At 45.2% G+C, this 21,892-nt stretch overlaps 1 protein-coding gene across 1 annotated transcript in view; it reads left to right on the top strand.

Moving 5' to 3' along the window:
* Window positions 1-21,892, top strand: part of SLAMF1 (signaling lymphocytic activation molecule family member 1) — a 40,660-nt gene that overhangs the window by 11,824 nt on the left and 6,944 nt on the right. Inside the window, exons 3-5 of the mRNA XM_036344924.1 lie at window positions 2,117-2,404; window positions 14,082-14,180; window positions 19,647-19,720. Of these exons, the coding sequence (XP_036200817.1) occupies window positions 2,117-2,404; window positions 14,082-14,180; window positions 19,647-19,720 (461 nt within the window). The remainder of the gene's footprint in view (window positions 1-2,116; window positions 2,405-14,081; window positions 14,181-19,646; window positions 19,721-21,892) is intronic.

Raw genomic sequence — 21,892 nt, 5'->3', positions numbered from 1 at the left:
ACAGTTATGAAGTAGCAACAAAAATAATTTTATGGCTGGGGGTCACCACAACATGAGAAACTGTATGAAAGGGTCGCGGCATTAGGAAGGTTGAGAACCACTGCCCTAGAAGCCTCCGACCTTTCCGAGAATCCTCCTTACAGACTTTCCAACCAAGTCCCGTGCTCCCCCACACCAAGGGAAAAGAGCACAGCTGCCTGCGGGCCAGGGGGCCTGGAGCCCTGAGAGTCTCAATTTGCAAGTAAGATTTTGTTTTTTTAAAAAGGTGGCTTTTCCCGCCCTGATTTTTAAAAGTTTGAACAGCACTGATCAAGCTCCACCTCTCATAGGTGAGGACTGAAATCCAGAGAAGTGGTTTGTACAAGCTTTCACACATCTGTGTGGGTGGTGGGAGGAGGAGAGCTGAAACTCAGCCCACGCACCATCCTCCAAGCCCTGTGCCCTGGCCAAGCATTGCATTTTCCTGGGGGAAGAGGCAACTTTTTCTCATTTAAACAAAAGCTCTGGTTATAAAGTCACTTAACTGCAGAATTGAACTAGAACCTAGATCAGTGATGGCGAACCTATGACACGCGTGTCAGAGGTGACACGCGAACTCATTTTTTTGGTTGATTTTTCTTTGTTAAATGGCATTTAAATATATAAAATAAATATCAAAAATATAAGTCTGTGTTTTACTATGGTTGCAAATATCAAAAAATTTCTATATGTGACACGGCACCAGAGTTAAGTTAGGGTTTTTCAAAATGCTGACACGCCGAGCTCAAAAGGGTCGCCATCACTGGCCTAGGTTCATCTGAATCCGAGGCCAGAGCTTCACTGAGCCTTTTTAATCCCAGCCCCTCTTGAAGGCACCCAGTTTGTATCTCAGGCTCAGAAGTTTCCTTGAATTCCCATGGGCCCTACCACCATGTGGGCTGTCCTGCTGCCACCATGTGGGCTGTCCTGCTGCCACCATGTGGGCTGTCCTGCTGCCACCATGTGGGCTGTCCTGCTGCCACCATGTGGGCTGTCCTGCTGCCTTGTCTCTGAGGATGGGACAGGAAGCTCCACCTACTCCTCAGCATTTCTTTGAAATCCTCAGGTCCCTACAGGAGAGACAGAAATACCCTCCCCACCCTTTCCCTGCCCTAGAATTCCTTTTCCTCCAAACAGTGTACGCAGAATTCCTACAGCCCTCCAGCAAGTACCAGGGAGTCCTGACCCGTCGCATGGTGGTCCTGGCGCAGGCTGCTGTGAGCGTGGAGGCTATACGTCATGCATATTCCAGAACAGCTCACCCTGCCTTTGTGACATCTTGTCACATTTTGTGATCAAATTCTTTCCTTGGAAAATATGGTCTCTGCAGCCATGATAGTCTCAAGTCGAAGGAAGAGGCTGGATTTTTCAGTCAGACAGACTGAGGTTCAGCTCTCAGCTTGGCTGCCTATCAGCTGGGTGACATTAGAAAGGCACTCCACTTCCCTGGGACTTAGTTTCCTCGCCTGTAAAATGGGAATAAGTATAACAAGGGTTGTAATTTTAAGAAAGTGTTTAGGAAGATTAAAGAATGTGATGAATGTAAATGTCAGCATTGTGCCTGTCCTATAGTAGTTGCCTTTAATAAATAAAACGTTTTCCTTTCCCTTGCCGATTGCATAGCATTAAAGTGAGATAGATCAATTAGGCCTCTACTTCAGACATTCTAAAGCACTGGACACACACACACACACACACACACACACACACACACACAAATTCTACCATGAAAAGTCATTCTTTTAGGTCTTGGAGGTGATACTTTAGCCAATGACAATTAAACCTGTGGGGCATTTATTAACAGCAAACTCCACAGATAGAATACAGAGCAACCCAAATCAGGAAGATCAGGGAAGGCCAGGGGATCCACTGAAAGACAATTTTTTTTCTCCTCTATTTTATCCCACGGTGGTCCAGGCAAGGAGCATGTGGGGAGAGGGAGGTGCAGACCTGTAGGTCCCTGCTAGAAATAAGTCACACTGGCAGACCCATTGGGAGGGAACATGACACAAGGCTGCATTTTCTTCTAATAAAAAGATCAAGTCAGAATCTCAGGGGGCTCATGACAGTGATGACTCCCTTTCTCCCCTCATGACAGAGCAGGTCTCCACCCCAGAAATTAAAGTGCTGAACTGGACCCTGGAGAACGGGAACTGCAGCTTGATGCTGGCCTGCATGGCGGAGAAGGGGGACCATGTGGTTTACGGCTGGAGCACGGAGGCAGGCACCCACCTGCCGAGTGCAGCAAATGGCTCCCACCCTCTGTACCTCACCCTCGGCCCCCAGCACGCTGACGATAACTACACCTGCACCGTGAGCAACCCCATCAGCAACCGTTCCCAGACCTTCACCCCGTGGTCCAGCTGCAGCTCCTATTCCTATTCAGGTGAGTAGTGGCTAGTGTGCCACCTTAATGCTACGGGCTCAGTCCCACCTGGACCAATCACTCTGCTTCTATAGCCACGGCCTTTACCTGGGTAGCAACGCTACATTTTCTCTCTAGTTTCTAAAAGCCTCCCATGTGTATTCAGGGAGTGCTCTCTGCCCATCATGACAAGGGTGGCATTATTACACTCAGTTCACAATTGAGGGAACCAATGAGAAATGATGGAGGCAGACCCAGAGGCCCGATCTCCAAGTCACAATCCTTCTTCTCTCCTCTCGCGTTGGCTCCAGTCAGCAGGGGTGGCTGGGTGAGGAGGTGCGGGTGGCAGGTACTGACTCCCACATCCCTGCTCCACCAATGGTGGGACAGTTCTATGCTGTCAATAAGTACTTATTGATCACCTAGGCCCGTGGTCAGCAAACTGCGGCTTGCGAGCCACATGATGCTCTTGGGCCCCTTGAGTGTGGCTCTTCCTAAGCCTTAGGAGTACCCTAGTTAAGTTAATAACAATGTACCTACCTATATAGTTTAAGTTTAAAAAATTTGGCTCTCAAAAGAAATTTCAATCGTTGTACTGTTGATATTTGGCTCTGTTGACTAATGAGTTTGCCGACCACTGGTCCTAGGCTGTAGGAGATTGGGAATACATATGACATGTGATCTACTCTCCAGCAATGTGTTATAAAGATAAGACATAAGACATTTGCTCAATAACAAAAAGCAGGATGTAATGAAGGACCATTTTCATGGAATTGAATGGAGATTCCATAGCGGGTGAGAGGATTCAGAGAGTCAGCTCTCTGAGGACCTGGACTGGGAAGTGTGGGAATAATGATAAATGGCCTAGCACTGGATCATTGCAAAGGCACTTGCCATGGTCTCTTTTGATCCTCACAAGAACCTTGCCAGCATCATCCTCATTTTGCAGACAAGGAACTTGAAGCTCACGGTATTTAGCTACCTTTCTCAAGTTTCTTCAACTTATAAATGGCAGAGTCAGCACCTAAACCTAGATCTTCCGATTGCTCTTTCACTAGAAGGAAAAGCACCGTTATTCTGTTTTCGAAAGGAGCAGAGGGCTGATTAAGCAAGCCCACCTAGGCACTGGGAGTTGTAAAGAAGATAAGCACTGACTGTTTTCACCAACATATGTTGTGTCCCTGTCTCGGGGACAGAGAACCGGGTGCTGGCCTTGCAAGGCATTGCTGATGCCCTCTGTGCATCCCCTGGGAATCTCCAAGGAGACTCCTCCCACAGTAGGTTTGGAGTTTACGTGGAAGGATTTCCAAATGACCAGGGATGGAGAGACAGGGAAAGCCAGCCAGTGTATGCACTTCATTATAGCATCTCCTGTTAGAGACTCACCTGGGTATTCCCACATGAACTGCTGGGAAAATCCCACCTGGCCTCCAGTCCGGTTCCTTGGTGAACTGAACCCACCAGGTGTTGCCTCCCCAGCCATTCATGGCAAGTCAGTCATCTGCCCGCCTAGACATATGTCTCGCTGCTTGCCCACCAACGACATTCAGAGGCTGTCTCCCAGTTCAGGCCCCTCTCCCTGGCCACAGTCATTCAGAATGTGCCGGTGGGACCAAGACAGTAGAGTTTACAGGGCATGGCCCCAGAGGTCCCAGATCCAACCCTGCCCTTTTTGCTTACAAAGGTAAGTCACTTAACCAAGACTTAGATTCTTTCTCTGAAATCATAACTGACAAGTCTTCATTGTTTACTATATGCCAGTCATGTAGCATCCTACTTAATCCTCACAGCAACCAAGTAGTGTCAGTATCCCCAACTTACAGATGAGAGAATAAAAGTATAAAAAGATCACACAGAGCAAGTGACAGAGCTGAGCTGTCCGACCCTGGAACCCTCACAGGCACCAGTGGAAGAAATCACACACTTACAATGCCTGATAAATCACAGCAAATGTGTTGCCGTTTTTCCTTGGGGCTGAGGAAGCAGCGGCTCTGAACCCTGCACAGCCCTCTCTGGTCATAGCAGCCCTCTCTGGCCCATCTCAAAAAAGGGGAAGAACTCTCGTCACGCTTCTCGATGTGGTTGAATAGGAATTTTAGTGCATTCCAAAGTCTTGGCAGGCCCTAGAGCTTTTACTCGGGCACTTGGCCCAGGACAGTCCAAAAAAAAACCGTCAAGTTGCTCATATCCATCTAAGCTAGTTTCAGGACCAAGTATGCACCGGCCTGAACCAGATTTATCGAGTATTGAAGCAGGTTCCTGGAAGCTGTGGAGAGGCAGGGGAAGCAGACGCAAGGCGCCATGGGAAAAGCCCTGTCAGGACCTCAGCTCAATCCTAGAGATCTACTCTGCACGGGGCCGCCCTTTCACTTTCTTGGGGCTCTGTTTTATCATCTGTAAAATGCAAAGGGTGAGCTGGGGAAGGTCGTTCTAGAGTTGATATTCTGATTCAGTTGGTGTGCACATTAATAAGAAATGCTCATAAGGGTTACAGAGGTGAAGGTGTATCAGTTTGCTAGGGCTGCTGTAACACTGTACCACGACCTGGTGGCTTAACCAGTAGGAATGTATGGTCTCACCGTTCTGGAGGCTGCAAGTCCAAGATCAAGGTGTTGGCACAGTTGATCCCTTCTGAGGCCGTTAGGGAAGGATCTGTTGCAAAGCTCCCTCCTGGGCTAATAGCGGGCTGTCTTCTGATGTCTCTTTACATTGTCTTCCCTCCATGCATATCTCTGTTCTAATTTCCCCTTCTTATAAGGACTCTAGAGGGCCGGTGCATGAAATTCATGCACAGGTAGGGTGTCTAGGACTGGATGGCGATCAGAGCCCATTGGTGCCTTCCGGCTGCTGGCCAGGGCCTTCCTCTCCTTGGCTTCCAGACAGCCACTTTCTTGCTATGTCTTCACATGGTCTTTCCTCTGTACATGCACATCCCAGGTCCCTCTTTGGGTGTCCAGATTCCTCTTCTTATAAGAACACTAGTACGATTGGCTTTGGGCCCACCCTACTGGCCTCATTTGAACATAATCACCTCTTTTAAGACCCTTTCTCCAAATACAGTCACATTCTGAGGTACTGGGGGGCTAGGGCTTCAGCATACGCAATTCAGCCCATAACACCACCCCAATGACCTCATTTTAACTTGATTAATTCTATAAAGGCTATGTCTCCAAATAAAGTCACATTTTAAGGACTTCACCATATGCACTTTTGGGGAAACACAATTCAATCCATAACACAAGTAGGGATTCCCCTCCCCTGCCTATAGGGACAGGGAACCACAGCATGTCAAAAGCAACTCCCACATGCTGTTCCCAATGCACCAGGTTGACTAAATACGGACAAAAAAAGTTTTACTAATTCATTGATTTGTGTTTGCAAATGAATTCTACTAATTCTAAAATACTATGCTTAGTTCAACAAAACATTTATTGAGGCTCTACTATGCTCCAGCATGGTTCTAGATCTGTGGTCGGCAAACTGCAGCTTGCGAGCCACATGCAACTCTTTGGCCCCTTGAGTGTGACTCTTCCTAAGCCTTAGGAGTACCCTAATTAAGTTAATAACAATGTACCTACCTATATAGTTTAAGTTTCAAAAATTTGGCTCTCAAAAGAAATTTCAATCGTTGTACTGTTGATATTTGGCTCTGTTGACTAATGAGTTTGCTGACCACTGTTTTAGGTCCTTAAGGAGGGAGATAGCTCTGTAGATAACTAATTATCCTGGATTGTGCAGGGTGATGGGTACAAAACAGAGGTATGGGCAAGGTAGCAAAGAGGAGGGAGTGATTATCGCTGTCTCAGGGAAACGAAAGGCGCACCACAGAGGATGTGACAAACTGGGTTTGAAAAATAAAAAGAAATTACCCACACAGATTGTTTTAAAAAAAAAAAAAAGATGTTGAGAGAGGGAAAAGCAGATACAGCTGGGTCTTGTTCTGAATTATCCTGTAAGCAAAGATAACTAATAAAGAGTTAGATAGAGAAGAGTAACATGATCAGGTTTGCATTTCAGAGAAAATTCAGTGGTGTGGAGAATAGACTGGGGCAGGGAAGAGGAAGAAGAAAGAAGTTAGTTAGGGGGGAGGGGCTATTATTGCAGCAATCCATCAAGACATGGTGAGGCCCAAACCAAAGCAGTGGCAGTTTACCAGACTTCAGACTTGGCATGAAGTGATGGGGTATGAGGGTCTCTTCAGCATCTATAACAAGTACAGTAATTTTAAGACATTTTTCACTTTCATTATGGAAAAATCCAAAATGGTTAATAATGTGAGGAGACCAAACGTGATGTAAAATCTGCACTCAAGCTAAACGGCAGAGAACATATCTGTCCCTCAGATCTTTTTTCCCAGTGGCATTTGTCCAGGTGCCCAGCAATATATTCATCCTTATTCCAATGACCATCTCAGTGTTTTACGGTAAGAAACTTCTTAATGTCTATCATTCTGAAGGGTCTTTGTTGCAAAGTCCAAATCCTGGTGTGCTACCGAGCACTCTCTCTGTGTCACACACGCATGTTGGCGTGGGTCAGCATTGAACAGGGTGACTTGCGGCCACCCTTCAGAACTGTGCTCTGACCTAGCTGTGTCTATGCTACCAGGAATAACAAAACTTACATCATTCAGCTAAAGGAAAAGCCCCTGGAAGCCCATCTGGAAAAGAAGACCCTTTTCGGTATATTGGCAAAGAGCTGGCTCAGCACGTCTAGGTTAGTTCGGCAGCAGAAAAAGCTGACACCTCCCAGTGATCTCCCAGGGCTCTCCCTTTCTACTAAGGCCATTTCTTCCAACAGAGAGCTCTCACTGTCACAATCACCCAGATGTTTCACGCACAGGGCAGGTCCCTCACGATCCTCCCAGTCTGGCAGCCATGGCAACAATGGAGGAAGGGTGGAGCCTGGGCGCCTCTCAGGGACCAGAGCCTTGTCACATGGCCACACCTGCTAGAAAGGAAGCTGAGAAACATAGTCCTTACCTGGGCAGCCAAATGACAAGACAAGACTTGCCCATGGAAGAGTGGGGGAACTGGCACTGGGGGCCCAACTGAAGCCTCGGCAACACAATGCTGGGTGGGTAGGATAGGCAGGTGTAAGGAATTTTTTGGGGAAGCTGTGAACTCCGTAAAATTTTTGATTTGGATGGTCTCAGATCTTAAATTAGTAAATGGTTGGTAAGCACCCTTCCTCCACCCCCAGTTCTGGGTGGAAACTGCCACCGACAAGAAGACATCTCTTGAAGATGGTTGACTTCTTTGAGTAGATGTACATGGTGCAGGCAGCTTTGCTGACAGAACCACATGAAAGGCAGGAAAGAGACCTGGCATCCTCAGACCGTTACTTTAGCATCGCAGTAGCTCTTGGGGTGAACTACAAGCCACCTTTGTTTCTCAGGTTCGTTTTTGTTTTCTTGTTTATCTCCCTTAAAGATTATGGTGTGGGGACCTGAGGAGAGAGAGGTGCTTTGTGTTTCTGTGTCACCAGACCTCCAGAGTTCGGGGGAAAGGCCCTCCAGCATTTTCTTGGAGGCCTGGCTGCAGGCCAACTTATTCGTTTCAGCCACAGCCAATAGGGGAGAGGACCAAAAGGGGCAAAGTACTCGTGCAAAGTACTCTTCATAAGGACTTCACGGCACAGGGGTTCTCCATCAGCCTGCTCAGCTCTCTCCAAGAGGCGGCGGGGAGGGTGTGTGCGGGGAATGTACCAAACCTGCTGTTTAAGAATTCTGAATACGGTTCCTTTGTGAGTGAAGAATGAGGCCAGTGGACCTTGAACAACCTGGGTCTGATTTCTGAACATCAACATCCTGAGAGGCCTCACTCCATTTCTGAGCAAAAAAAAAGAGGGAAAGCTGGAGTTTCTGCCACAGGAAATGGTGGTTTGAAAATGGGAACACAGGTGGTGCTGACAACATAGACACACAGCTTCCTCCTGGTTCCATGTGGTTATTGTCACGCCTAGCCCAAGTAGGTCAGGGCTTGTTCCCTTCTATCTCTACCCTGGGCCATTCAGGAGGTGACACTACATTCTTCCAGAGGCTTTCTGATCATTTTTAATAAAAGGGTACCTGCCAGTCTCCTCCCAGCTTTTTCCTGTGGCCTCTAATTTAATTTAATTCATCACATGTATATTGAGTGCCCCCCGCCCTATATTATATCAGATGGAATGGAAGATGTAAATAAACCATAAGGTACAGGGTCTATTTTCCAGTCATTGACAATCTAGGTGGGACGTCTGTAGTTTATTAGGTAGAAGAATATTATCATATTAAAGAAATGGCTACTAGAATTCCTCTTTGGAAGAGAACAATGTTTGTTTAGGATAGTACCTTCATAAATGCTAGAAGAGACACTCCCCCCCTCACCCCCCACAGAGAATATGGTAGTTGGTTAGATGGTTTGGTATGAGAGGGGCGGGCAGACATTGCTGATGTAGATGAAGGAAGAGAAAGAAAAGGTCTGAGCCTGTCCAATGGGGGAAGCCTGCTGGTTCCTAATGGAGTCTGCTCCCTGTGACCTTCAAGTCTACAGTAGAAGGATCAAACCCACAAAATTCTTAGTGTAGGACCGTGGTCGGCAAACCGCGGCTCGCGAGCCACATGCGGCTCTTTGGCCCCTTGAGTGTGGTTCTTCCACAAAATATCACGTGCGGGCACACGTGTACAGTGTGATTGAAACTTCGTGGCCCATGCTCAGAAGTCGGTATCTTGTGGAAGAGCCACACTCAAGTGGCCAAAGAGCTGCATGTGGCTTGCGAGCCACGGTTTGCCGAGCTGTAGTTTGCCGACCACTGGTAGGGTTTTGGTTTTGGTTTTGGTTTGGAGTGTGTGTGTATGTGTGTAAACAGGTGAAGGCACCCAGAATAGCTTAGACTAGAGCATATGGAGCTGCAGAAGTAAAGACTTGGAACCACAAGGAAATTTTTGCCAGAAATAACAGAAACTTTGGGAAGCATTTTGTCTGTCTTCACCCAAGTTCCTGAGGGAATAGAGCCCCTGGCATTTAGTTTGCATGTAAATATCATAATTAGATAGTCGTGTCACATAGATGAACGCCAAGTGAAAACATACCTGGGCCTGCTGGCCAGATCAGGAATGGAAGGCATCAGCAACAACTGGGTGGGGCTGAAGCATCTCTGGATGTCAGTAAAGGAACCTCTGACTTGAAATCAAACCTCCCTCCTTGTTCTTCAATCAACCAGCAAGAAGTTCCCGAGGACCTACTAGTATATGTGCCAAGTGCTGAGAGAGCTACATAAGCCCTCAAGTTTGGGGACCTAGATTTAATACACTTCAGACTTAATGGACAAAATTTTCCAGGCTGTATGCCTTGTATGAAAAGTCACACCCTATTAATTTTAAAATGCTTTTAACCAAGATTTGCTTATAATGAAATTACAGGGTTTGTTTTTAATTAATTCAGTTATTTTTAACAAATTTTCGTGAATAGGCCATATGTTAGAAAAAAACACTGTAATCATTACACCAACAGAAAGACATGTGACATATCTACAGCTATCGGCTACCTATTTACACCCAAGAGTCACGGCTCATGAACAACGTTCGGTGAATGCTCAGCACAGGATCACACCGCATCGGCCAGGGAACTGGTTCTGCTGTCGGTGGCATGACTTTCTGCAGCAGTTTTAACGCTGCCGGCAGCTGTGCCCCTGTGCACTGAGCCACACTCCAGCCTGTGCATTTGTTTACTTGGGTGAGTGGTGAGTGCACGCATTTACCAGACCCATTCAGTATAAATTTAAAATGACAGTAATACATATAGAAAACTCTTCTGTGAAATTCAACTTCTCATACAGACTTAATTTTAATCACACAAATGTGTCTACATAAGGAAAAATAGGTAAATTAACCAATTTGTCAATTTTTTAATATATGCATTTGGAAAACCTACTTCATTATACAACAGACTTTCAGCTTTAACGGACACCCCCACACCCAAATTAGTCCATTATGTCGAGGTTTCACTCTAAAGAGATGGTCTCTGGCCCCCAAGAACCTAGCAGCTAGTTGGGGAATTGAGCTAGTGGAAGAGTTCACACTTATCACCACGCACTGCATCCCAGTCATTGCTCTGGGTTTATCAGAACAAGTCTGTGTCGTTTGCAGAAGCGGAAAGTGAGGCCCCGGAGGTGTGAGCAGCCTATCTGGGCCCCAGAGCTAGGAAGTGCTTGACCTAGACTTTGAACACATCTGTCTGGCTCCAACCGCCTTCACTGCAAATGGTCTCCACAGCAAAGATCATGTCACAACTCAGGTTCTAAGATGCATGACATAAACACAGGTGCTGCAGAGTTCCAGGTAAAGGGGAAAATGAGAGGCAGAATGGTCAGGCAATGGGACACGGAGGCAGTAAGATTGGCCTGGAAGTCAAGGCTGGGCGGGCCAGGTAGAGAGCTGAAGGTACAGCAGGGGAAGAGGAGGAAAAAGGGCACTGGGGGGTAGGAATGGGCAGGTGTTGGTTAGAAGATGGTGAAGGGATGAGTTGGCACCTAAGAGTGCTTTTGCCTCATGAGGTCTCCCAGGCATTCCAGCCTGCTGCTGCTAAAACACAAACCATAACTCTCATCCAGCTCTGCCATCAACTTTTTTAAATATATATATTTTTATTGATTTCAGAGGGAAAGGGAGAGGTAGAGAGAGATAAAAACATCAGTGATGAGAGAGAATCATTGATTGGCTGTCTCCTGCATGGCCCCTACTTGGGATTGAGCCTGCAACCCAGGCATGTGCCCTTGACCGGGAATCGAACCATGACATCCTGGTTCATAGGTCAATGCTCAACCACTGAGCCACAACAACCAAGCTGCCATGAACTTCTTCTGTGACTCTAGGTACACTTGTCTGAGTTTCAGTTTTCTCAACACCAATTTAGGGGATCTGATGAGATAAGCATGATAGTTCTTTTAAAGTTAAAAAAATGTCTGTGGTTCTGTACCTTAAATACTTCAGCAGATTCATATCACTTTGTATCTAAAGACTAAGAGAAAAATGAAGACTTATGAAATCTCTCTCAGGACTATGGCCAGGTTGCCTCTCACATCTGGCTAGACTGGCAGAAACTGGTCATTTATGTCATAGGACAAGGGTAGCAGATAACTTTTATCCTCCTAAGACCCTGAAAAACAAAGAGAGGAGTGGACTGGTGAGGGGTTTGGGGGACTGGGTGAAAGAGGTGAAGGGATTAAGAGGTACAAATTGGCAGTTACGAACTAGTCATAGGGATGCAAAGTATGGGATAGGGAATATAGTCACTCATCCTATGTCATAAAAGGCTAATATGCAAATTGTCCCTCAACCGGGAGTTCTACTGGGAGTTTGACCAGGGGGCGGGGCTGGCTGGCCAACGGCCCAAGGACCCTCCCCCAAGCCAGCCAGGCCCTATCTGAGGTAACACTTTATAAAGTATGTGACCATCTAACCATGATGCACACCTGAAACCAATAGAAAATAGTATTGAAAGTAAACTAATTTACATTTTTTTAAATTTAGAAATCCAAAAAAAAAAAAAAGAAGAAGAAGAAAGAGCAGGCTGGAGTATTATGTCCCCAGGGCCTCAGTAATATGCCCCAGTCATTGTTAGTTCCCAGGAGTAGGTGGGGGGCAGAGCTGTCAGCAGCGGCCCCAGGAGAAAGGCTCAGTTGACAGGTGTTACTGATACAGTTTTGTCATCCGCTGTTTTCTGGTTTTAGGGGCACCACTTTGTTTGTTTTATTTATTTTTATCTCAAATGAAATTTGAGAGAAAAAATGATTTCAATGAAATTAACTATAGTTTTAGAAGGTCCCCAAATATGTGAGGGAAGTAGTCTCAAAACAGGAAGGGCTACTATAACAATTCGCTGGTCAGTTCCGTGGGCTCAGGAGGCATGATGCTGCATAGGCTGCTGCCTTTGCTTCTTATCATAGGATTAAGGAGGTTGCTCCACAGGTCCCTGGTGTTGGCAACATAAGCCCTGAATAATCAATCTCCTACTCATTCATACACACACACACACACACACACACACACACACACACACCCCTGCATGCATAGAGGGTTCTCAGCAACCGTAAGCCAGAGTGGAGCCGCTCACAGAGCAACTCCAGCCTCAGGAGTGAGTCCACGCTCAAATTTCATGCTTTACATAAAGTCGGGCATCTTACTGCAGCTCTCTGTTTGTCCCCTAGCTTTTTCATCAAGTCATATGACTGTGCTGAAGTTGGTATTTAGAAGGGTTAAAACATATTTAATTTGGGGAAGGGAATCTATAATCAAGATGTTTTCAAAGCCAGTTCAATGAGATGCCCTGGGAGGACTTGATGTCTGAAAGGCCTAGGAAGAAAAAGAGAACCTTTTCAAAACCAGGAGGCAACTTTGGGTTAGCTGTCAGGTGGAAGAGCCACTCGGATCTCAGTGGAATGCCTTTCCTCAGCTCACTGCGACTTCAGTCTGTATCTTTAATCAACTCTTAGACATCCGAGTTGTTCATTTGTTACCTAACTATTCCTTCCTTTAGACTTCTTCCCAACAAATTCATCACAGGTTCAACAACAGGCTTATTCCACAGTCATCCTGAGAAGTTGCCCTTGCACGTTAATGTTAACACCTGGTAGCACACTACTTAGAACCTTAACACTATTACTTCATGTAGCAGCCCAGTGCTTCAAGTCGGCTCCCACTGTTCATTACCTTGGTGTCACTTACCCAAGTCCATAGTTCTCTTTGACTCTCCAAGAGATCTACCTTCAGTATGCTGCCATGTATCTACTCCTGGACCAAGCTCTAGTTCTTAAGGATCTCTACACCTGCCTTCTTATCCACAAGATGGGAGTAATGACAGTCCCTACCTCGTAGGATTGTTGTGAGGATTAAATACATTAATAACAGATGATGTACTGAAAGAAATGCCTGGCCTGGCCTGTTGTCAATGCTCAGAATCTTCTGTTATCTTATTGAGCTAAATGTCTTGTTTACTTAGGCAACGGGCCTCAATCACTATTTTCTAAAATGCTGCTTCCGGTTCAGAAGGATTTGATAACATGGGTAAAGGAGGAAAGACAATAAAAATGGGCTCTGTGATTTTGGACCTGGGTGATTGGTACTCTAGAGCAAATATTAAACATGGGAATGATGGAGAGGAAAAATACTTGCTTTTCTTTTAGTTCAGGTCTAGTGGGTTCAATACAGTTATTTGCATGGACAGACAATAAAAGCACTAGTATGTTTCTTTTTAAATAACAAATGTAGGTCTTTGTTCCTCTCAGCGTTCTCACGAGAATGGTGTGGGAGTATGGGGACAGCACGTGGAGCTGTCATGTCTCTTTACCAAAATGGATACAACCACATTCGAGATTTTAAAATAGAGAAACTGGGCAGAAAGGTTGACTGAAGAGAAATGAAGATAAGTTTGATTTTAGACATGGGGTGTGGCATTTAAAGTAAAAATAACGCATTTGAATAGAAAAGAAAAATCTTTACAGAAATCAGGACTATGAAAGCCAAATATGGTAAGAAAAATGAGGAGAAGAAAACCGATGTGGAACTCTCCCGTGGTCTAAAGCTGGTCTCTAACACGCAGAAAACAGATGTCTTCCTTGAGAGAAAAGGTAGAAAGAGACAGGAGGCGCTTCCTCCCCTATCTGTGTAGGGCGTTCTCACACTCACAGTGCATTTGAGATTGCCTTTTGCCTTTTCTTTCAGTTCCAGGACAATGGGGACTGTATGCTGGGCTGGCTTTAGGGGGCGTCATTGGTGTCATCATGATTCTCCAAGTGGCAATACTTCTATTCAGAAGAAGAGGTAGGTGTCTAACAATAAAGAGAGATGCTTATCAGAGTCTCTGTGGTAAGCAGGAGACCTCTCACCACAAGCACAAACTTGTTCTTTTCGACTTAGCTTTCCTCAGGGAGTACCTTTGCAAAAACACTGAGCAAACATATCCTGGGACCTTGTTCAGTTCAGTCTAATTCAAAATGTCTCAATCCCCTAGCCCAGGGGTCAGCACACTCATTAGTCAACAGAGCCAAATATCAACAGTACAACGACTGAAATTTCTTCTGAGAGCCAAATTTTTAAAACTTAGACTTTATAGGTAGGTACATTGTTATTAACTTAATTAGGGCACTCCTAAGCTGGCCTTTGCTAAAAACATCCTCAATCTGATTGAGGTACGTTCGCTGAGGTTGACCCCTTCCAACTCTCCCATCCACACTCGTCTTGTATACTTGTTTCATCTACCTCCTTTCGTTCATCCTCTCTATATGTACAAACCATCTCAACATACCTTTCTCAATCCTCGACACTACACCTTCTTTCACTCCACAACGTTCCCTAAAATTAACTTAATAAACTTTTGTCACCCGCGCGCGATTTGCGGACACGACTAACACTAACCACTGCACATGAGACTGCTGGCTGACTGGCTCACTCAACTCGTGCATGAATCGCGCGCCTCCCCCGCACTGCGTATCCCGCGGCCCACCTGCTCCGCGTCTCCCATCACCCGACCAACCGACCGACACCCCCCACTTCTTCTAATGCCACTTCTTGGAAATAGACTCACCCAGGCCGAAAACCGACTTCTGCGCACGGGCCACGAAGTTTCAATCGCACTGTACGTGAGCGCCCGCACGTGGTATTTTGTGGAAGAGCCACACTCTAGGGGCCAAAGAGCCGCATGTGGCTTGTGAGCCGCGGTTTGCTGACCACTGCCCTATACTAGCCTATGGGGATAAAAAGAGACGTGAGCTTTAGGTATCTAACATGGGAGACATTATACACAGTTTTAATTCAATGTGACTAATACTGCTGAAGGGGTACTGACCAGAGTTTTCATTGGAGCAGAACTCAGAGGACTCTTGGATCTCATTCAAGAAAAGTTGCAATTATTGACCAATAACAGGACATTATAATACATTTTTGTGCAAGGTCGAAATCTTGCTATAATTTCTCGCTATTCCTATGATATCCCTCTGAGAGAAGCAGGGTAACTGTTTCTATGTGACTTAGCAATGGGCTAACAGAGGCACAGAGAGGCCAAGTGACTTGTCCAAGGCCACCCAGCTGGTTGGCAAGGAAATGAGAACTGTAACTATGTCTCCCAGCCACCAGGGTGCATTCCCCTGGGAAGGCCCGCAGGTCATCAGAAAACAGCAGAGGGATCACTCTTTACTAAGACTTTCGCACAAATCCTGACTCACCTTGGGAAAGTGTGCAATTTGTGAGGGTGCTTGAAGCCAAACTAAGGAATACAGAAAGTCATCCAGGATAGACTAAAACCATCAAGGCCCAATGATTTCCTTGCAGTGTAAGTGCCTAGAAGTAGTTTCTCCTGCCTTTTCCTCCCAACGGTCCTATGATTCCGTGTCTCAAGGCCGTGTGCTCCCCTCCACCACACTTTCCTCACCCACCCACACAAGGGCCCTCAGCCCCGCATGGGGAGGAGAGAACATATCTTCATGTCATCAAGCTGACGGCTGAGCTCATTGCAAGCAGATCTATCTTGCCCACATGTAACCTTTTCGGAAAAGCCCTTACCTCAGCAATCTGATGTTGGTTTTGCTTATATAAGAAAATCTAGATCACAGCACAGCCACCTACTTTTCTCATTTCCTCCATCTAAGAGTTCGCTGGGGAGGAGGTGGAGGGAGGGGTGATTCAGACAGAACTCAAGAGGACAAGCCGATGAGCATAGGGCAGGGCAACCACACTTGGCTTGGATAATAAGGAAAGAGTGAGATACCATGGTTGAGAAAACTAATTAACACACCCACGCTAACCTCATTAGTGGGAGGCACTAGGAGTCTCAGCCACATTTTTTCATCAGCTACACCCCACTCCTCATATAGCTGTGCTCTAAGGGACTAGTACTCTTCATCCCACGACAATTTCCTACCACCAGCCCCAGCACACACATCCGTCCTCACAGCCAGCCACCATGTGTTCCTGGTCAGTCAGGAGCACAAAAACCCTGTTCCAAACCTGTGGGGGAAACCCGATCTTAATATCTGTCCCCTCCAAAGACTCTGCTCAAGAGATCCTGTTGGCAGTTTCTAAAGCTGCCACCTGCCAAATGCAGCTGGACTCCGAAGGTTTCCCGATGGACTCTGGCAACTTCATATCCAGAATACACTGATTGAGAACATGGGCTTTGACGTTCGACAGACGTGCATTTGAATGCAGATGTTGCCACTGACCAAACAAATGACTTAACCTCCCCTCTGGAAAATGAGAATAATATTATGTACTTCATGTTCTTGTCGTGGGGATGCATGAGCTCATACACAGAAATCATAGGATACAGCGGCTTCTGTGGATAGATGTCAGAGAGATAGATGATAGATAGATAGATAGATAGATAGATAGATAGATAGATAGATGATAGATAGATAGATAGATAGATAGATAGATAGATAGATAGACAGACATAGCTCTTAATGTAGTGAAGTCTTATGGCCAGCAGAGGGCAGCACAGGAAGCACCTGGGAACAGTACCTTGTTTTAAAGATTTAAAGTACTTGAAGTCATGGTAGCTTTATGCTTCAGGTGAGAGCTGAAAAGGACATTAGACAGTCTACATCTTCATTTTAAAGGCATGGTAACAGAAGAGACCCAGTTAGCTGACATGTTTTGGTCAATGCCACACAGCTGACGAGGGCTAGAATGTAGATGCCCTAATGCTAAGGTCTTTTCCATGAGAACCAAAGGCTTCATTGATTGGAGCAGAGTCGAGCTGACACTTGCTCTTACCCTGGAACAAAATAGGAGACTACGTGATCTTGGTCCAGTGGTCTTTTTGAGAAGCAACGTTCAACCTTACTTTTTCCATCTGCCCATGTAGGACTGTCCCCCACAACTCTACATTTCAGCCTGAGCTGACCTGTAAGACTGAAAGGCCTTGAAAACTGGGGTCCGTTCTTTATTTGTTCTCCTGCAGCACCTAGGACAGTGCTAGGCGGGCACTTCTAACTTTGCAAACATTCATAGATTTGAACTGAAAGGATATATTACAGAGAACTAACTTGCAACTCTTCTGTTACTTCCTCTGATCACCTCAACCCCATCCTCCATTCTACATGCATGTGCGCATGCGCATGCACACACACACACACACACACACACACACACACACACACACACACGGTCCTCAGCCACTATCAACTCTGACCCAAAAAGTGAAGCTGGAACCACCAAGCACTCCATGCCCATGCCCACCCGAGAAAATCAGACATTGACATTCCTTTAATTCTTTGAGCTTCTCCAGTGGCTGCCCATCATTTCCTCCCCAAGGATCACATCCTCTTTCTCTTCCACAGAAAAGTATACCTGTCCTAAGTGGAATTCCCTCAGAGACATGCTCCTAGCTTTTTAAGACAATAAATTCATTGGTGTTCAAACAAGGGTGCCCTAAAAAATAACTGGGCCCTAAAGACTTTGTGTCATTTCCTCTGGGTCGGGTCTCCATAGCCTCTGCCAAATAGGTCTCCATGTTTTCATGTGTTGCTTTCCCTCCATCCCTCTCACTGCTACACGATGCATGCAAAGAATGCCATGAAACATTAGAAAGGATGAGGGAGGTGGGAAAGATCCTCAACACATTGTAAGTGAAAAGGTTAAGAGAAGTGCGTATGGAATGACCCCATTTGCATACAAAATACCTATATAACTACAGCGAATGTCCAGGACTGCACTGTCTCATATGGTAGTCACTAGCCACGTGTGGCTTTTTAAATTTAAATTAATTAGAAAAGAATTGAATTTATAATTCAGTCCTTGAAAACTGGGGTCTGTTCTTTATTTGTTCTCCTACAGCACCTACGACAGTGCTGGGCGGGCACTTCTAACTTTGCAAACATTCATAGATTTGAACTGAAAGGATATATTACAGTTAATCACAGTTCAAATGCTCCATAGCCACCTGTGGCTACCTATTAGGCTGCATACATGAAACCTTTTCATCATCACAGGAAATTCGATTGCACAGAGCTGGTCTGGAAGGATAGAAATCAAACTGTTAAAAGCAATTATTTCTGAGAATGAAATTGCACAGCTGAATGGGGTAGAGGGATATCATTTTTATTCTACACAATTTTTTAAATATTTTTATTGATTTCAGGGAGGAAAGGAGAAGAAGAGAGAGAGAGATAGGAACATCAATGATGAGAGAGAATCATTGACCAGCTGCCTCCCGCATGCCCCCTACTGGGGATCGACCCTACAATCGGGCATGTGCCCTGACTGGGATCCAACTGTGACCTCCTTCCTGGTTTATAGGTCGACATTCAACCACTGAGCCACGCCGGCAGGCTTACTCTATACCATTTTTATTTTTGTAACGAGAATGGATTATTTCTATAATTTTAAAAAGTTGTAAATTGGTTAAAAACTAAAATGTTTTGCAACATTACTTTCCAGAAAGCCTGGACTCTGAACAAAATTTCCTGTTGGTAGGCAATAGAACAGCCGTGGGCAAACTACGGCCCACAGGCCAGATTCGGCCCATTTGAAATGAATAAAACTAAAAAAAAAATTAAAAAAGACCGTACCCTTTTATGTAATGATGTTTACTTTGAATTTATATTAGTTCACACAAACACTCCATCCATGCTTTTGTTCCGGCCCTCCGGTCCAGTTTAAGAACCCATTGTGGCCCTCGAGTCAAAAAGTTTGCCCACCCCTGGAATAGAATGACATTATAATTTTATTTTCTAAGGACTCTCAGGAGCACTATCCTTCTCATAGTCCCTCCCCTTCACATGCATATCAAGTCCCACTGGAACAGGGAGGCAAGGAAGCTGTGAGTGAAGCAGAAGGTTATGAGCTGAAGAATACAAGAATAAAAGGCATCACAATAACTCACTCTGCCCTTTAAAAACTTAGGATCCTATTTAAAAACCAGATACATCAAAAGATAAAGATTAAAATAATTTATGACACTTAATGTCAACTGGGAATTTACTATTTGCCAGGCACTATTCTAAACACTTCACAAGTCATGTCTCATGTTTTCATCGCAACAGCCCTGTGAGGCAGGTGTTTCAACCCATTTCACAGACAGGAAAATAGGCCCAGGGCGTTCCAGTAACTAACCTAATGCCATATGACAGGTGTCCTGGGGAGGGGGGGCCCGGGGGGGGGGCGGGGTTCATGCCGGGGGTTCGTGCTTTGTTCCCATGGTGCTCTTAGGGAACATTGGTACACAATTGCAGGGGGGCAGGGGTTCATGCTGGGGACCAGAGGGAGATAACTACGGTTCCTTTTCTCCAGGTAAGACAGACCATTACGAGCCAACAGTGGAAGAAAAAAGCCTTACTATCTATGCCCAAGTCCAGAAATCAGGTGTAAGTTGTATACTTTTTCTTTCTGGGGTGTTTCCTACGGCTTCCTGCCAGTTCACCATGCATTTCTGACATTCACGGTCCTCTATGGGTTCTGAAGCAGGGGAAGTTAAGGGAGCAGAAGTCAAGAGCTGAAAAGATATTAGCTTCAGTGTCAGATGGGACTATTTGTTAGCGTAATAACAGAAAATACCGGGTAATCTTCTGGTCATCTGTTTCTTCACAGGAAAAAAAAGGGAAGTTAGAAAGACATGCCGTGTGACTCCTTCCAGCTCGCACGCATTCTAGGAGCCTACTGCCCCAGGTTATGAAACTCTCTCCTTTTCTAGGGAAAAAGGTGCAGGTTTAGGAAGGCAATTGTGCGACAGGTTGGACTGGTCCGCCTTTAGAAGTTTGCAAAGTGCCAAAGTGCCAAGGAAGGGAGATCTTGAGGATTCTGGCTCGACAGTGGTGAAGAGATGGACGATGCTACATAGGCTGAAAATGAAAGAAAGCAAAATTGTGATGGTTGGACTGAGACAGCAGAGAGGGATAAAGAAATTAGAGTTATGATGACATTGAGCAGGTGTTAAGAGGAGGATTATAGGGATTATGATTAGCTATTATGATATTATAGTTTTTCAGACATGAAAACAATTCTAGGTGATAAGCCAGTATCTGGCCATTCAGAGTTTACCAGAAAGCAAATTCTGGAGTAAGGGATATAAAGGCAAAGAGATCTTTGATTAGTACGTTGGGAAATAGCATCAGATGACAATAAATGCAGTTCTGATAACCAGAGATGAACTTTTGGACAAAGCTCTTGTTTCTGCTGTCCTCTGGTGGCCCGGAGGGTTTATTACACAGCCCATGACAACCACTGAGAACCATCCTCCATTTAAATATATTAGAGTCCCAAGAGCAACCTCCACTCTTGCATTTATACATTTAGGTAACCAGGTTCAGCTTTATCATGGTACCTTCCCTATCTATTCCGTGCAGTAAGCACCCCTCTTTTTACTGTATAAACCATGGCATAGATACCAACAGTGCACAGTGTATGTGTCAGCTCAGTGAGTTACCCATCTTAATATCTAGGAAAGCAAATCCTCCTGCCTTGTTTTTCTTTAAGAGTTTCTGACCATTTGTATGTATTTTAGAATCAGCTTCTCAAGTATCACAAAAAGGGGAAAAAATCCTACCAGGATTGCATTGAATCTACAGATCTATTTGAGGAGAAATTATATCCTGCAGTATCGAGTCTCCCTAATACCATAAAACTATTACTCAGATAAAGGAACAGAACATTGGCAGCAACCCCTGGCCCTCCTGGTGCTTCTCGCAATCACTAACTTCTCACTCCTCCCCTAAGATAGCACTATCCTGGCTTCTAAAACTATAATTTCGTTTTCTCTCTTTTTCTCTTGATTTTATGAAAATGGAATCCTACAGTATCTTTCCTCCTGTTTGATTTCTTTTGCTCAATATTACCTTTATGATATTCATACATGTCTTTGAGCTTAGATATAATACATTCATTTTCCTTGTTTTATAGATGTCAATGCATGACTATACTAGTTATTTATCCATTGACTATTGATGAACATTTGAACTATTTCCAGTGTGAGGCTACTATAAAAATGGCACTATGAACACTCATACATATGTCTCTCCCTTGGTAGACATGTGCACGTATTTTTGTATGGTATACACCTAGAAGTAGAATTGCTGAATCATAGAGTATACATATCTTCAAATTTACTAGATAAGGCCAAACTTTTTTCAAAGTGGGTGTAACAACTTACTTTTCTATCAGATACGTTGAGCAGATATTAAGAGGGAGGCTAAGGGAGTATGATTAGCTATAATGATATTACTAGAGGCCCAATGCACGGATTTGTGCATGGGTGGGGTCCCTCAGCCTGGCCTGCAGGGATCAGGCTGAAACCAGCTCTCCGACATCCCCAGAGGGGTCCCGGATTGCTAGAGGGCACAGGCCAGCCAAGAGACCCTACTGGTGCATGATCAGGGCAGGGAGGGAGGGCTCCAGTGCCACCTTCGTCATAGACCAAGGGCCATATATCTGTGAATCTATTCTGAGGTTGTCTATTCTGCTCCATTGGTCTATTTGTTTATACGTGCACAAGTCCTGCACCATCTTTACAAATCTGTGATTACTGATTCATCATAAGTTTG

Source organism: Myotis myotis, unplaced genomic scaffold (assembly GCF_014108235.1).
Source record: "Myotis myotis isolate mMyoMyo1 unplaced genomic scaffold, mMyoMyo1.p scaffold_m19_p_18, whole genome shotgun sequence".
In the NCBI taxonomy this organism is placed as follows: domain Eukaryota; kingdom Metazoa; phylum Chordata; class Mammalia; order Chiroptera; family Vespertilionidae; genus Myotis; species Myotis myotis.
Note: the sequence above shows the minus strand (reverse complement) of the source record. Positions and strands in the feature narration are given on the sequence as shown.